Source organism: Drosophila serrata, unplaced genomic scaffold, assembly GCF_035046125.1.
Source record: "Drosophila serrata isolate PLE 108 unplaced genomic scaffold, ASM3504612v1 contig_272, whole genome shotgun sequence".
NCBI classification, from domain to species: Eukaryota; Metazoa; Arthropoda; class Insecta; order Diptera; family Drosophilidae; genus Drosophila; species Drosophila serrata.
The window spans coordinates 6,517,696-6,534,324 of NW_028257170.1; the positions used below are offsets into that span (position 1 = coordinate 6,517,696).

The following is a 16,629-nucleotide window of genomic DNA, read 5'->3' on the forward strand; positions in this document are numbered from 1 at the left end:
AAACATTCGAAAATATGGATACCTGTGAACATGTTGATTAACCTGCAAGTTCATCATTGATTGACCGGATATACCTTCATGAGCCGATTTTTCTTATAACGTTAGTCAGCCACTCTTGAATGTATAGAAAAGTCAGAAATAATGTAAAGTGATTTTGTTTTCTATTCATTGAAAGTATTACCAATGTCCGTTGAATTTTAAATGCTAGATTTTAGTCTTATTATAGAAATCTCTACGTTATTCTGGTCGCCATTTAAAATTTGAATAGACAACGTAAACTTGAGGAAGAAAATTTTAATACCAAAAACAGTGTGACCACAAAGATTGTAATAATTGGAGTGTGGTAGCACTGTTTAGATCGGGATTGTAACGTGAGACTCACAGTTGTAACGGTTTTGTTGCAGTTTTCTTAATTTGAATTGCTCTCAAACCAAAAAAACCTGGAATAGAATACTTATTTGAACTAGTGAATACAAAGAGTAATACAGTTTATTCGTGTTCATGAAAGTAATATCAAGAGAGCGCAAGATCAAGCGACCGGAACCCACCCCCAAAAAAGAATTGCGCATCACTTTGGCGGCAAAAAAAACTATTTCGCCCGTTCCGCCCCGCTTGCCACTAAATCTCTTTCTCTCTCTACAGCTCTCACCCTCCCATTCTCTCTCTCTCTCTCTCTATCTTGTGTGGAAAGCCAAGCAAAACAAAACAAATGAGAACGCAAAAGCGACAAAAACAAAAAACAAATACGAATTGCAAATACCTATAGGAAAGTAGGCTAGGCGCCGCTATAAAATAGTTTTTCTGTAGTCGCAATCAGACACTCCAACACACCGGTCGTCGCTTGAACGCCAAGCAATAAGAATAATTATTATAATCTGTGCATTCGCGCAAAAAAACGTCAAGTGAAACACAGCCCTGAAACTATTATCTTATCGTGCTAAAAGTACGAAACAAACAGAAAACAATTAGCTGCTTTCGAGGTCAAAATAACAAATAACCTATGAGAACTTGATAAGATATTGGGACAGGGCAAAATGTCACCGGTAAGTGTTATTTATTAATATATATACAAAGTAATAAGCAGGGAGAAATGATTTTAAAAGAAAATCTATTTTACAACCAAAAGAGTTTCAGGCTTTACAATTTATTGCATACAATTAGGCGCTGCCTCTCTCAATCTCCTTCTGCCACCCTTTCTCCCTTTGTTTTGCTTCTCTTCATTCATGTCCTCTCACACCCTTTGCATCTAGCATTTTCCAGTTATTTCGAAACTGTATGCAATCTCTGCTCTCTCTTTTTCTCTCTCTCTGTGTCTTGTGACCCACCACCCCCTGACACCTAGGCATCCTTGTCTAGCACACACGTAAGCACATGATAAAAAGGGAATGGCAGATATTATCTTACATTGCATGTAATGTGGTGCAGTTGTTGTTGTTGTTGTTGTTGTTGTTGTTACCTTTTATCTTTGCCGATTCTGAGCTCACTCGCCTCGCATTTCATTCATGATGAAACCAGCCCAACCCCACCCGCCCACTGATGAAACCACCCCACCCACACAGACACGGCTAGAATTTTCCTATTTTTAATTACCGCTCAATGTCATTTCCATTTACAGCGCTGCGTAGGTTCCAAAAGATTGATGGGTCTTTCGCCTATATAATCAGCTGCTTACCTCATTTCATTTAGCTAGTTGCATTTCATAGTGCGCGTTGCGTCACTACCTGCTAAATATAAACAAAATACAATGAAATATTATTCACGAAAAGCTGGGTGAAAAGTACTTCCGGTTAGGTGACGTATTGGCGCCTCTTCTTTGTGAATGGGCATGCAGCCATGGTCCTTAAAACACCTGTCATACCAAAGCCGTAATCTGTTCTTGGTAACACAATTGACTAATTACTTTTTCAAAGGCTTATTCATAAAGATTGTAGACAGTTTACGCAAGTGTGTAAAGAACAAGTACAATATTTGCAGTTTAAAACACACAGGAAATATTATACCACGAACGTAATTTTTAGATACCACAAAATGAGGTAAGGTTCTTTTGTACTGTTTATAATATTTTATGGCATACTTTTGGACTCAATTTAAATTGATTTAAAATATACAGTCATTTCTTAAATTCATCTTCTATTTGAATATATATTTTAATAATATTCAAAGTAAGCTGAGATTGTGATAAGCGGATAATATTCTTAAAAAAATAAAAAATAATTGTTATTGCTATAACATTTTCTTTCTGTGCATTAAAGAAAGACATTTTCTAACAAAATGCTATTGTATCAAGGAATTACGTCAGTGAATTTTACTGATAAGATGAGTAAAGTACAATGAACATTTGGACTTTACAGTGACCCTATAAAAATTTTCATATTAATTTGATTTGGGGTTCACCTACATTTTTATAGTACTTTTATATTATATATATAAAGAATATATAAGGAATTATATAAGTTAATCTAAAGAAGATTGTGTAGTTAAACCAATAAACTTAAATTGCACTCTTTAGGGTTCTAAGAATTGTTCTGGAATAGATAGATTTCACACTTACATGATTTACTGCTGTTATAAAGCAAAGCTGTAAAATTTTGAACTGCTTGCTTACATACAATGTATTACGTGTTTTAACATCCAATAAGAAACCCAACTGGAAGTAATTTTAAAGGAATATATGCATATTTATATAAATATAAACTCTAAACTAAATAATTTGGTTCTCTAAATTATTAATTTTTCAAAGTGTTTCAATTTTAATTCAAGTAGTGATTAAAAATCCATCAGATTTTTGTATGTATAAAATAATTGCTTAACCAATATGGAATTTATGATACATCATCTCTGCTTATTTGTCAAAACGTGTTTTAAATTTTATGATGCATTGCCTTGCGTATTCATGACTAAACTCCATTCGATCATCTTTAAATTTAAATTAGTAACACTGCCTTCTCTTTACTAAGACATCTTTTAGCTTAAACTAATCTCCATTCAGAGATTCAGCTAGTGGAAACCGATAACTCATGAGGCTTCTCTAGCCGACAGGACACCTTACGCATCCCCCGAAAATATTGTCGGTGGTTTGAGAGACTCAACAAAGGATCGCTGATCGCTGGCAGCTGGCAACGTCATGTGCCGCGCGATCCTTTCACAATAAGGATATATAGGGGTCTTGTTCCAGGACCAGCAGCTGTTGCTGGCTTCGTTTTCGGTGATCCTGTGATCGGTTTATTGTTGGCTGCCTCGCTTGCAGCTGCCGGCACACGTCTCCTACCAATTGTCGATCCAGTTTATAAGCCCTGATTGAGGCAGGTAGAGTTCGGTGCATTCATAATGATATATTTTCCAGACAAAGGGACCGACCCACCGACAGCTAGCACATGTCGTAATGGGTAATAGGGTAATCGAATCGTGCCCGTGCCCAGATCGTTGTTATGACACCTTTTCCTTTTGGCCAATTGCCGCACCAAAGAAGCGAATGCAAAAATGGTAAAAACAGGTTTTTAGACCGCTGCCTCTAGCTGCATTTGGCTGTCAATTAAAAAAAACCACAGACAAAAGTTAGTAACAAGCAAAGTACGAAAATTACAGGGGAACTTCTAAAAGACGAAAATGTAGAAGAAATAAATATTATAGATAAAGCTAGGTACTATTAATTGAACGTTAGCTTAAGTTTTAGACAAGTTTGTTAATACAGTCTCTTTAGTTTTCATCACAAAATGTCTTTAGTAAGCTTGACTTAAAAGTCTAGAAAATTACATTTTCTAAAATTATATTATTTATATTATATAAAAATTAAACAAAAACTAGTGATTTCAATGCACTTTTAGTCTCCCACTTCGACATCTTTTTGTTTTATTATTTGATGTAGAAAAGACTTTAATAGGCTATTAAGGTCTTTTTTAGGTAGTTAATACTGTGGATAAATTAAATACTGGTGAGAAATCAAAATCACAATAAAAAGCAATAAGAACGAGGCGGGTGCAACAACTTTAAAAGGCCTTGCAAGGCCGTTCAGCTCTGACGCCCGAGTTTGTTTTTATTTTTTTGTGCAGCTCAAAACTGGCAAACTTGTCCGGTAACTTGAGATCTCTCGGATCCGATCCAATCCGTTGCCAACTCCGTGTGGTCAGCGGAGTGATCTTTTGAAACAGAAAAATGAATTGCCAGAGGCAATTCAGCCAGCAAACATCCGCAAATAGAATATATTGCCGCCACATTTTACTCAGTTGTTTAATTTGCAGCAACCGCCTGCAAATAATGTCGCCTTGCAACATGTCAAAGTCGTCTAGACTCTGCATTTATAGGCAAATTTCTCAAATGCGTCGCGACATCTTCGTGGTAAATTTAGCATTGTGTATTTATAAAAATTATAAAAGTTCAACCCGTTAGCGGGCGGGCGGCTATATACCCATGTCGCGCACTGTGTCCACAGACGGCCAGGCCGCTGCTTACTTGCCATAAATGATTCAAACTTGGCAATCTTTTGTATCCCCAATAGTATTCGAACGTGTCGGTATTTCCCTTGCCATTATTTATAAAATATATATAAAACTTGGGGGAGTCATTGCAATGGGTGCTTAATTAGAAAAGCATGTCGAACTTTAGTTACAAATATTTTATCATCAACCTTTTGTAGATAGCAAAGGGAATTAATGTTTTAAAAACAAAAGGTAAGTCACTCCTTTAAAAAGTATACATTTTAATTAAATGTATAACTCCGGAAATATGGCAAATACTTAATTTATAGACCATGATTTTATTTAAAGAACAAGGTGTACGTGCTGATTTCATTTTAGATTGTCACTTCAAATAACTTAATCTAACAATAAACAAAGAAAATAATTCTTATTTCTGATTATAAATATTTGTAAACTGTCCGAAAGATAATATTCTGTACAATCTAAGACAAATCGAGTATCAAGTTATTATTTGGAATCTTTCAGTTGGAAAAATTTAAACAAAATAATTATTTAGGCAAACAATTAGAAGAAAATGTTCCCAATAAGTTTAAACATATACATATGTATTTCATATTTTATATTTATTTATCTATTAACAATTGTTTGCTAATTTATAACAAACTAGGATAGATATTGTTTGAAAAAGGGGACTTCGGAGGTACATATTTGTGTTTTATATATGTATATACATATGTATATTAAATAATATTCTTGCTTAGTTGCTTATTATTTTTTAAAAATATTTTGTAAATAGAAATTGCATTTTTGAACATTAATAAATAAAAATAATTTGGCATACGATTAATGAAAAATCAACTATCAGGTTATTTATTTTATGTCATCTGCTCTTGACAACCACAAATGCCCGTCTTAAAAAAGAAAAAGATTCTTATCAACCATTCCTGATAAGAGCCTTCAGGATATTTCCAGCTGCCTCACGAAAATTAAAGAAGAGACAGGTAAAACGAAAACGAGAAAGTGGGAGGGTGGAAGTGGAATGAGGTGCAAACAAAACAACAACAAGAACTGCAGCTGCTGTCTGCTCTCTCTCTCTTCTCTCGCAACGTCTGGAAGTTTTCGGGAGGCAGAGAGGAAGCGACAGAAAGCACCAAAATACGGTGCATTGACACGCGCTCTCGCAGAAACATAAAAATCAATGATCCTGGCTGCTGTGTCTGTGGGTGCGAGAGAGATGACAGTATGGTCGGCGGTTGTACGGTTATTACGGGTTTGCGTACTAATACTAGCCGTAGTACAACAAAACTTAGTCCCCACTTACAATTAAAAACTTTTAAAGTTAAATTCTGAAAAGTGACTAAATGGTACTTGTCGTTGCCTTCACAGGCCAAATGGGTATTTGTTTTATTGCCACGAAGGTTTTTCCAAAAACTACAGCTGCTGATATGAAGAATGAGCATTCGCTTGAAAATGCATTCAAAACCACCTCTCTCACTCTAACCACAAATGCAGGGTAGTTTGTCTCTCTCCTTGACAGTGTTGTCAGAAATAGCTGCAAGAAGGCGTAAAAATAGTTAGAAAAATCAGGATTATAATATATTTTAGAAATTTTTGACTTGTAAAAATACATTTTAAAGTTAACAGCTGTTAATATTCTGCATTTACTTAGAAATTTATTTTTTATATTAATTAAGCCCAGAAAAAGAAAAATCAAATATTCAATAATAATCATATTAAAATAGCATAGACATTTAAAAATAGCCAAGTACATGCGCACCCAGAAAAAGTAAGCAAATGGCTGTTTTCTCACCACTGTCGAGAGAGCCGAAGGGGCTTCGGCAGCGTTCGTCTTGTCTGGTCGTTTCAGTTGGAAGTAGCAACTCGGCAATGGATTTACTCAACTGAGAGTGTCTCGAATAATAATATAAACACAAAATTACTGCATTTAAACTAGAATAAAGTACAAAAATAAAGTATTTGACGGCATAAATTGTGATAGTTGGCTCTGTATTTGCTGACAACGACAGAGAACGAAAGCGATAACGGAACAGAAGACAGAATACAGAGAACGTGCTATATTTGTGACTTTGTTGTGTTTTTCCGTCCAATTTTTCCACGGAAAATCAATAGTGAGTGTGAAGGCGCATTTATACGATATTGACGAGTATCGGAACCAAGGGAAACTTGAGTTTTTCAACAAAAAGAGAAAAGCCGTCAAGGTGAGCTAAAGTCTTCAGTATATAGTGTAGTATTTTGTATACATCAAGGCGATTTTAACCCCAAAAAGTAATGAAAACGTGACATCAGAAGTCCGTAAGCTGAAGTATATTTTTATTTGCTTTTGCTGTACGTTCACTCGCACACACACTCTGAAAGAAAACCACACAAGCGCAAGGCGGCTATCGCTAAAATCCACACGACAGTTTTGTCTCATGCGCTTTGGTTTCCAGAAAGTAGTTGTTTACGTGAAGACTACTCGGTTTATGAATAGTAGAATATAAACAATAGACTATGAGAGCTTTAATTAGTAAACAATAGGCAAAAGCTTTTACTTGTACTGCTGCCTTCTTCGAAAACGTTTTCTTCGCTTTTGTAGGGTTGACCATTTTGTTTTGTGTTCCCGTTTCGTTCGTTTTTTATCCCGCTCGCACTTCAACGACCACACCGATGAGAGATTGTTTCATAAAAACATGGCGACCGTAGAGTTGCTAAATACTTGCGCTCTTGTTTTACTCACAATTATTTACAAATTTACCAAAGTTTGTTTACAAAACGAGCTTTCTGAAATTTTTAAATGACTGTAAATATAAATTTAAGTGACACACGATTGTTTGCACGGTTTTTCTGGCCACTGAAACGCAAAACTTTCCGCCATATGGTAACCCTCTTTTTTCGCTTTTGAGTGTGATTTCATACAAATTCCACACACACCGCAATTCCCCAACGATCATCATCATCGTAATCATTATAGTCGCTCGATGCTGTTTAAAAACAACATTCTCAATTGGGCACAATGTGGATGGAAGAAGAGGAAGCAAAAGGGGCGGTTATATTGTACAATACAATGCCATCAATTTTCTGTATTCAACCGAATTTCGGGCTACGCAATACATACTGGCTGTTTTCGTCTACAATTTGTATAAATTTAAGCGATGACTATAGCATGCAAAATATACCAGTTTACCCAATTTTTAGCATCCCAGAAGGTCACGCTATGTGTCATCATTCATCAGTATAGAATTCTATACTGTTCTAATTAAGTTTAATTTGTTTGTGTGTTTTGTTCCACATACTCAGATAAATTATTCACACTACTGATGATAATGTGAGACAATCGATCTTTTTTTTTATCGCAGATGTTATTTTATTTTTTAAAATTGAAACCTTATTTTTTTCCTGTGCATTGAAATAAACAGATGACGCGTCAGCTTGCTGGGTACAAAATACACATAAATATGAATTTACTCCATACGCTGAGCGATATACGATTACTCTGTGTGTAAGGCACTTCCTCTTTTACGCACACACTCGCTGGGCATAATCCGAACCCAGCCCAAGCGCACCACCACCACCACCAACGATTCCGGAGTCCGGACCACGGAGCATTAGCTTCTTTGTCTGGCACATCCGCTGCCAACGGAAGTGGTGCACTCATGCGTGTTTTCCACTCTGCAGGAAAAGAGCACAGAAAAAGATGCGAAGAATAATGTTGGAAGCCATGGAGAAACCATGAAAACAACAAAAACCAAAAAGAGACGGGCTCAAAAAACCGTTTCTGAGCTGTTGCCAATTTTCACGACACTATGCTGCTTTTTTCACGCCGATTGCAGTTTTCATTTTGTGCCGCTTTTTATGCTTCATTGCTTTGAACTTTTGCGTTCATTTTGCGCCGAACAAAGAGAAAGTCGCGCCAGTCTCAAAGTCTCCTCAACTTCTCAACTTGCTCAATTTCTCAATCGAGTTGAAAAGAGCTGAGCTTCGGTGGAGAGAGACTTTTACAGTGGGACTTTTTTTCATATTTATGAAACTTTCAAACCTTAAACTTAAATTAAAGTAACTTTTAGAAAATATAAAGATTTTATCTTAGGCATTATAGAGATAATTTTAAAAAATTGCTGTGTTATCCCATAATAATAAAATATAATCAAATGGTATTACCCGAATTTAAGCTTTGTAAGTTACCCTGTACTTTTTTCAAAGGCAACGAACTTTTGGTGTGGAACCACTTTTCCGATTATAGCCGCACCCACGCAGCATCATCATCATTATCATCGACGGCGGTGGTCCCTGTGCCCACATCTTCTCCAACTCCAACTCCAACTCCCACGAATCCACGAATCGGATCCAGACGGATCGAGACAATTCCTTAATAAAACGATAGATAAGGTGCTTAATACACAACAAACAGTTCTCACGTACGCACGCACAGTGGGAAGAATTTTCTGGACTCGAAATAGAATGGATCTATTGTCTCTCCCCCCCTTCGAGAACACTCGCATTTGTTATCGCCAGCAGACGCGACGGCCATCAGAGCAGATCTCAGATCGGATGAATGGAAATGGACCACGGCGGCCCTTGAAAGAGGAAGAGGGGCAGGCGAACAAGAGGCAGCATAAGATGAAGAAAATTACGATTCGGAATTCCCGGAATTTTCTTGGCTCCCAAGCTGAATCATCTCATCTCATTCCCATTCCCATTCCCATTCCCCTTTCCATTCCATCTCTCGCCTCCGCCGACCTTTGAGCCTGGGCCGCGTGAAAAACGACCTTTCAACCATTATTTCCACTAACGAGGCCCCCGCCTCTCGATCTACAAGAACACTCTGCTGGTTTTTCCCTGGGATCGTGTCCACATTCCAAGTCCCATGGAGATGCTGCGAAGATAAATGCATTGCCCTCTCTCTTGCACACGACTTGACTTTGGGTTTGAGAGCAATTTTCCTTTGGTTTTCCTGGAACAAGAAAATGCTGGCGGCGTCGGCGGCTCTAGAACTTTGAACTAAGCCGCCGTTAGGTTTTTGGACAATCGATCAATGTTCAATGGATAAGAGGGAGAAGTAGGAGAGTTGAGCTACAGAGAGAGAAAATTGTATATGATAGTGATGACATATTTGAGGAGTTTTTTTTATGCAAAATGTAGGTATTAACTTAATAATTTTGTTAATAATGAAATTAGGATGGAAGGTTACCTATGTATATAATTTTGTTATTAATGAAATCACGATGGAAGATCTTTACTTTTGATCAAATTTGATCATCTTTCCTTGAGTTATTAGAATTCATAATCTTTAAATCTAATAATAGGTTAAATATTGCAGAAAATATTAAAAAAATATGTAGATTTTTATTATATTAAATGACTGGAATTTTTTTTCCCCTGTATGTGTTAAGCTGATCTTAATGCATTCCTTGGCAGTTCAGCAGCCTGGGGATCCGGGGCGCATTTATTATGATTACAATATTGCCCTTTGTTGGCCAGCATCTCAGAATTGTTCGTCTTGTTTTTGTTGTTATTCCATCTCTGTATTTTTTTTTTCCTGTTTTTCTGTTTTCTTCTCGTATTATCGACGTCGGCGGTCGTTTTGTGTGCTGCATTTCTTGGAAGGCCACAACACACGCACACTCTTTCGATCGGTATACGCACATAAAGATGCTGTGGAGAAAAGCATGCAAGAATGTTCTTTGTGTGCGTGTTTGCTGTTGTTGTTGTTGTTGTTGCATTTATTTATTTTTCTGCATCCTCCGGCATGGGTCTTCTTCTTCATCATCTTCATCTGAACACGATGACGACTCATGCCGAGAGGGATATCATCTATCTCGTTCTGTTCTCCCCTCTTGGATGTTCTCCGTCTCCCTTTCTGTTGGGTTATGTTCCCCTCTTTTTAACCCTAGCTTGTTGTAGTTGTCGTATCTGGTATCACCGCATTCCAATCTCGGTGTTTTTATTTTTGGTTGAAGCCAGCAACAACAACAAAAAGAATGGTAAAGTGTTTATAATAGTTTCCCACAGTCGAGCTCATGTCTTCGGGGCTCCCAAGGTATAACCCGAAACAGACGGGGCTGAAGTTATAGTACTCTTAACATATTGGATTTTTAGTTATGGAATATTCTGAAATTTAATACCTTATTTTGTCAAGGAATAATAAACTCAATATTTAGTTGAAGAATATTCTGGGGTTCTGGTATTCAATGCCTCATGTTATCAAGGACTAATCCTGTAAATTACTATGGATTGTTCTGAAACTTTATAGGCTTATGTATTATGTTATTAGTTAGCTTGATATTAAATTTTATACAATTTATTTGAAGAACAGCTGAGGTATAAGAAGGAAATATAAGAAGAAAGGTCGTATAATAAACCAACCAAAAGTTTATTATGTAAAAGTAAACATAAGCAAAATAACTCATACTTTACGCTTAAAAATAAATAAAAATAAAATATTTGGTTTATCGTATCATTGTGCGATTCCCAAGTCCTATTATTTTGCCCTTATCTGTAGCTATAGAACGCAGACCTTTTCCACAGCTTTGGACCTCTGCGGTTACCTTCACTTACTACAACGATAGCAACGAGAGCTTGGCAAAGCAGAAACCCCCCAGCTTTACTTACAGACTGGGATTGGAGTGGCCTGGCCTGGCCTGGCTCGGCTTATTCCAATCAGAAAACTCGAAAGGCAGCTCCAACTTGGACTCCCAACCAACTCCAGTTTGATTTTCTGTGGCGGAGTTTTTATAGAAAAGTTGCCCGACTGCATTCCATCTGAGGTTCGTTCGTTTTGGTCTTGTCTTTCGTGCTCGTTTGTTCTTCTGTTTTTCTGTTTGTTGCCTTGCCCAGCCTTTGATTATGATTTTCTTTCGGTTGTGTGTTGTTGTGTCTGGCGGTTGTGTGTGGTGGCATTTTCCTCTGCTCTTGGGGATTGTTGTTCCCATGCCCATGTCTATATACCTAGGCCCATGCCCGTGCCCGTGCCATTCATGAGCCGCCCAGGAGGCCTTGTCTTTTCAGTTGGTATTCGGTTGGTGTTGGGTGCAGAGCGCCTGCTCTCGGTTTGTCGTAGTGTTGTCCGATTTCCATTAATTTATTTAATTAACAAAAAGTGCATCCAAGTTTGTTGTATTTTGAACGAACCTAGGTAAGTGTAAAAAAGGAAATGGGAATGCAAATATCTGGCTTTTGAACTTTTCCCTGAATTTCCTGATAGCCCCGCCAAATTCCTAGAGTCTGGTATGCATTACAATTGTTAATGGGTTGGCATTCCACAATAACAAATAACAGACGTCGGCAGAGGCAGCTGTAATTGCACTTTGTGCTGGCTAGAAAAAGCAAAACAAACGATAATGATACTTTAGTCAAGGAGACCGAAGTTTTGAATACCCTACTTGAGAAGTTGTTCCAATAGATTGATCTGAAACTCGGAGGGATCATAAGTAAAGCTATTATTTGTATATATAGCAAAATATGAGTAGTTAACTTATAATATAACAATGATATTTGTGTTTTAAGCTGTGAGCATTGATCTTGCAAGTGATCATGATCGTTTCTCTGAGGCTTGTTAATTAAAGGGAAAAATCAAAGTATGTTAAAGTAAATCGTATAAACTTTTTACTAAGCAAGTTTCCAAGTATCTACTTTAAATATCTTTGGAATGTTGCTATTGTATTCAATACATTTTCTAAGACTGTCTTTGAAATGCAAATTCTTTTGTAGTATCTGTTATGGTAAAATTACAATACCCCTTTTAAGGGTGTACAAATTGCAATTACAATTGCAGCCATAGCAGAGAGACAGCATCTCTCAAGTCTGCTCCACTTCAAAAACAATGCGCAATCTCTGCCCAGAAACGGAGCCACATCTTTAGCATCCTCCTCCTCCTCACCCCGATCCCTATCCCGATCCATCCATACATACATATATCCCAAGTCAGAAGTCAGCATTTGTAATTTACAATTGCTTTTGTTTTGCGCTGCACTTTATATGTACTATGTATATACTCTGCACTCTTTTGCCCTGCTCTGCGCCGTGTTGTTTTCCCTGTGGTTAGTTGTTTTTCCCATTGATGGTTTCTGATGGTCTCTGCACAACATGGCCGTCCCATTCGCACTCCCAGCTGGCTCCGTATGGCGAATGCATTTATGCTGCGCTTTATGCTGCAAGTCCGGGCTCCATTGGAGCTCGGTGGTGTGGTAGTGACGTGCTCCGAGTGCGCCGTCGCCAGAGTGGTTTGACTGCATTCCATTAAAACTTTCTCACAGTCGGCTAGCGCTTGGAGTGCTCCATCCACAGTGCATGGCACTGCCAGGCCAGGCCAGGCAACCCAAGCAACCCACCGATAGCCCCGCTAGCACCATCATTCCCAACATCATCATCATTGCCCCCACTGCCGCCGCCCCACGATCCGTTGCAATTGTTTGGCGAGTTTGGCTGGTTTGTGGTTGAAATTTGGACTTTGAACGGTGGCCCAAGTCAGCGGTCGTGCTCAGTTTTTTGCCGTTTTCGGTTTTTTCTGTTTTGTTTGCTGGTGGCCCAGGCGGGTAAATGTCGAGGAACGGCTGTACAATCTCTTTGTAGGCGACCACCGCAGATACAGTTTTTGAGCCTCGAAGCAACGGTTGATTATTCATCGATAAATATCGATGTTAGTCTTTTTTTCTAAAACTTTTTATGGCATACTCAGGGAATGTAATAAAGTAAAGTGAATTCATTTTGATTTTTTTTACCATATGTCAACGATTTATTAAAGCTTGCTCAGCGATAAACAATCTTAGCCCTATTGACGGTATTAACCGATAACTTATCGAGTGTTTTTCTACGCTCTGGAATTTTATCAATAAAAAAATATAGATAACATTCGATAGAGTTACGTAGAAAATTTCTTTGATTAAAAAGGAAATTGTGCTATCGATTTATCAACCATATTTCGATTATATCATAACTGATTTCGATAAACATGCAAAACTGTTGTAATTAAATGCATTTGCAATTAAACGGTAGCCTTATTTACGTTATATTTACACTGTGTATAGAGAACACATAAAGATCTGGATGGACTTCCTGTCATTACTATAATTGCCATCGCAAAGACCGACCGACCGACGAGCAAATTGGAATCGCCATGTGGGCATGACTCTCGATTAGCATACTGATTTATCTATTGCCGCTTTTGGCGACAATACCTGTTTTTTTTTTGCAATTGTTATTTATAATTATTTGCCGCAGTGGTGAGTCAGATCGAGAGTAGTTATCTCTCGTCTAGTTGGCGCCACCACCGCCACCCATTCATCCACCCACTCGGCCGCTCGTGCCTGGTGCCTGGTGCCTGGTGGTGCTGGGTGCACATGAAATACTCACTGCGATTCGGCGCACTATAGAAACGAGTGGTTGTAACGTTGCGTACTCTATCCATGACGTACTCTATGAACTTTTTTTTTGTTATTATTGTTGTCGCTACTCGGAAATGGAAAAACCACCCTTGGCGTCGGGGTAAAGTCCTGGTGCGAAAGGGACAAATAGCTGTTGGGCTAAAGGACTCTTAAAGTTCGTTGATGCTGCATCTCCAGTTTCTTGAACTGCGTTTCAAATTTTTTCCCTGCTGCATTGTACATACACACTCTGAAAAACGTAGACGTGCGAGGAAAAGTCTGGACTTGGTCTAGGAAAAACAGGAAAATTTTCAAAAATTTACTTAACAAATGAAAGGTATTTATAATCAGTCGGCAGTAAAGTGATTGAGTGAATTTAAAGCTAAATAAGCCTTTGTGAAAAGATAATACAATCTAGAAATGCATAATTTAAGAATTAAGTCACTGCTAAAATGGTTTCCTACATTTTTTTCTTGGAATAAATGTCGGTCGAATCATCATAGATTAATTGTTGTTCTAGGAAGTTATAATAGATTTTAAAGAGTAAATGTCAGAGAAAAAATTAATAACAATTGCAAGTTGATTTCTCAATTAAATGATAATAATTATAATTTTGTTGATTCATTATTCAATTGCAAATTCATTCAATTCCTGAATCAAATACACCCTATTGACGTAGCGAGTAGATACCCTCGACGACTTTGTCAATAATTTTATAGGAACGAACGTATCAGAGTTCGCTTTCAGTTGTTGGAAATCACTCGACGGCGCTGTGCCAGAGGAGTAGAGCTTTCCAGACGGGAGCAGCATTCAGTGGGGGTGGTGTTGTACATAAAACCCCTTTAAATAAAGTACCTTATCGTGAAGATAGCGCCTATCTGACAGGTGGAGCTGAAAAACAATAAAAAAATGTTTATATTAACGAGTTTACTTTTCATTCTTTTATTTCAGTTTCGAGTGCCAAGGAGAGCAGCATACGGAGGGGCATTTAACAAGGATAAAGAATCGAGCAAAGATAACAAGCAACGTCTGGCAACATGGCAAATCTGATGACCAGTCCGCGTTACCACACGGAACCCTTAGCTCTGGACCCAATAGTACTCGATCAGGTGGACAACAATACGAACACAACGCAGCTTTTCAAGAACAATTTCAATAACATCATGAACGATCTAAATCGCGAGGAGGCGCGCCTGAAAACCTTCGTCAACTGGCCGCTGGAGTGGCTGGATAAGCACGAATTGGCACAGACGGGAATGTTCTACACAAAAGTCGGCGACAAGGTTAAATGCTACTTTTGTGGCGTCGAAATCGGATGCTGGGAGCAGGAAGATCAACCGGTACCGGAGCATCAGAGATGGTCGCCCAACTGCCCGCTGCTGCGGCGTCGCACCACCAACAATGTGCCGTTGAGCGGGGAGGATCTGGATCGCGTCCTGCCACCAATCAGCTACGATATCTGCGGTGCCAACGACTCGTCGTCGGCGGTGGAGCTGAGGGAGCATGCCTATGCCGAGGGACGGATACCCAGATCGCAAATAATTCAGTCGATTGGCGTGAACCCAATGGTACCTTCGATGCCGTCGATGCTTCGTGCCGACGCCACTATCACGTCAATGGCATCGGCGGCCACACAGGCCAATGGCGATGTCCAGCCGGAGACGTGTCGCGCCCCAGCCGCCAGCGGCAACTACTTCCCCGAGTACCCAGAATTTGCCGTAGAATCGGCTCGCCTGCGCACCTTCGAGGCGTGGCCAAGGAACCTGAAACAGAAGCCCCACCAACTGGCCGAGGCGGGTTTTTTTTATACGGGCGTTGGGGATCGCGTCCGCTGCTTCAGCTGCGGCGGTGGTCTCAAAGATTGGGACGACAACGACGAGCCCTGGGAGGAGCACGCCCGTTGGTTGAGCCAATGCCGGTTCGTAAAGCTGATGAAGGGACAAGTGTATATCGATACTATGAGCGTAAAGCCCATACCGGTCGAGGAGAAGGAGGCGGATGTAGGACCAACGGCCGAGGAGGTTGTCACCGCCGCCAGCAGCATAAGCACGATATCAGTCGAAGAGGAGATGTCATCGTCCGCGGCATCCAGCTCAGGGGATGTGGCCCCCTCAGCGCCGGCGGCGGCGGCAACGGCGGCAAATACAGCTGCCACCCGCATCTTCGAGAAGATCGTCGAGTCGACCGCTGCATCATCCGTGCCAGCTGCAAGCAACGGCTCCACCATACCCGAGGAGAAGCTCTGCAAGATCTGTTACGGCGCCGAGTACAACACGGCATTCCTGCCCTGCGGTCACGTTGTGGCCTGCGCCAAGTGCGCCTCCTCTGTCACCAAGTGTCCACTGTGCCGGAAACCCTTCACCGACGTGATGCGTGTATATTTTTCTTAAGAACCAATGTTAACATGATGATGAATGGTATCTCAAATGTTAATCAAAATAACAAGAAATCGGGGTTCAACCGGCGATCGCAACGGCCAGCTGTTGGGCAGCCCTGCACCTGGCCGTTGCCATTACCAAGAAAACGAAGCCTGGTAGAAATTGTAAGCCTCCAATGTAATATTAGCTTAGTCGCACATGTATTCTGCGTTATTTATAATAAAACTAACATATTACCGAATTCTTTGTTGTTTCCTTATAAACTGGGTGGTGGCAACCGCCTTGTCAACTTTATGAGCTCATATCATCAAGCTTGCCATATCGATTCGTTTGGGGGATTCACAAATTCCAATGGGATTTTAAAAGTAATCAAGGAATGCGCTTCCAGGAACGAGAGATAGTAAGTTGTAGATAAAAAGTAAAAGAACAGTCTTACTACACTAGAAATAGTTTAGTAAAAACATACTAGTAGGAAAA

At 39.4% G+C, this 16,629-nt stretch overlaps 1 protein-coding gene across 7 annotated transcripts; it reads left to right on the forward strand.

The window, feature by feature from the left end:
- Positions 1-326: 326 nt before the first annotated feature.
- Positions 327-16,393, forward strand: Diap1 (Death-associated inhibitor of apoptosis 1). Of its 7 annotated transcripts, none has more exons than XM_086833187.1 (3): positions 327-479; positions 643-1,043; positions 14,726-16,393. In XM_086833187.1, the coding sequence occupies exon 3, from the start codon at positions 14,812-14,814 to the stop codon at positions 16,162-16,164; it is 1,353 nt and encodes a 450-aa protein (XP_086689313.1). In that variant the 5' UTR covers positions 327-479; positions 643-1,043; positions 14,726-14,811; the 3' UTR covers positions 16,165-16,393. The 7 variants fall into 7 exon arrangements, with proteins under 7 accessions (XP_086689313.1, XP_020816850.2, XP_086689317.1 ...); XM_020961191.2 differs by having other exon boundaries at positions 335-507; XM_086833191.1 differs by lacking the exons at positions 327-479; positions 643-1,043 and adding an exon at positions 4,392-4,667.
- The last annotated feature ends 236 nt before the right edge of the window (positions 16,394-16,629 follow it).

What these genes read in the sequence shown, in the direction of transcription:
- Diap1 (XM_086833187.1), top strand. Translation starts at nt 14,812, where the DNA reads ATGGCAAATCTGATGACCAGTCCGCGTTACCACACGGAACCCTTAGCT.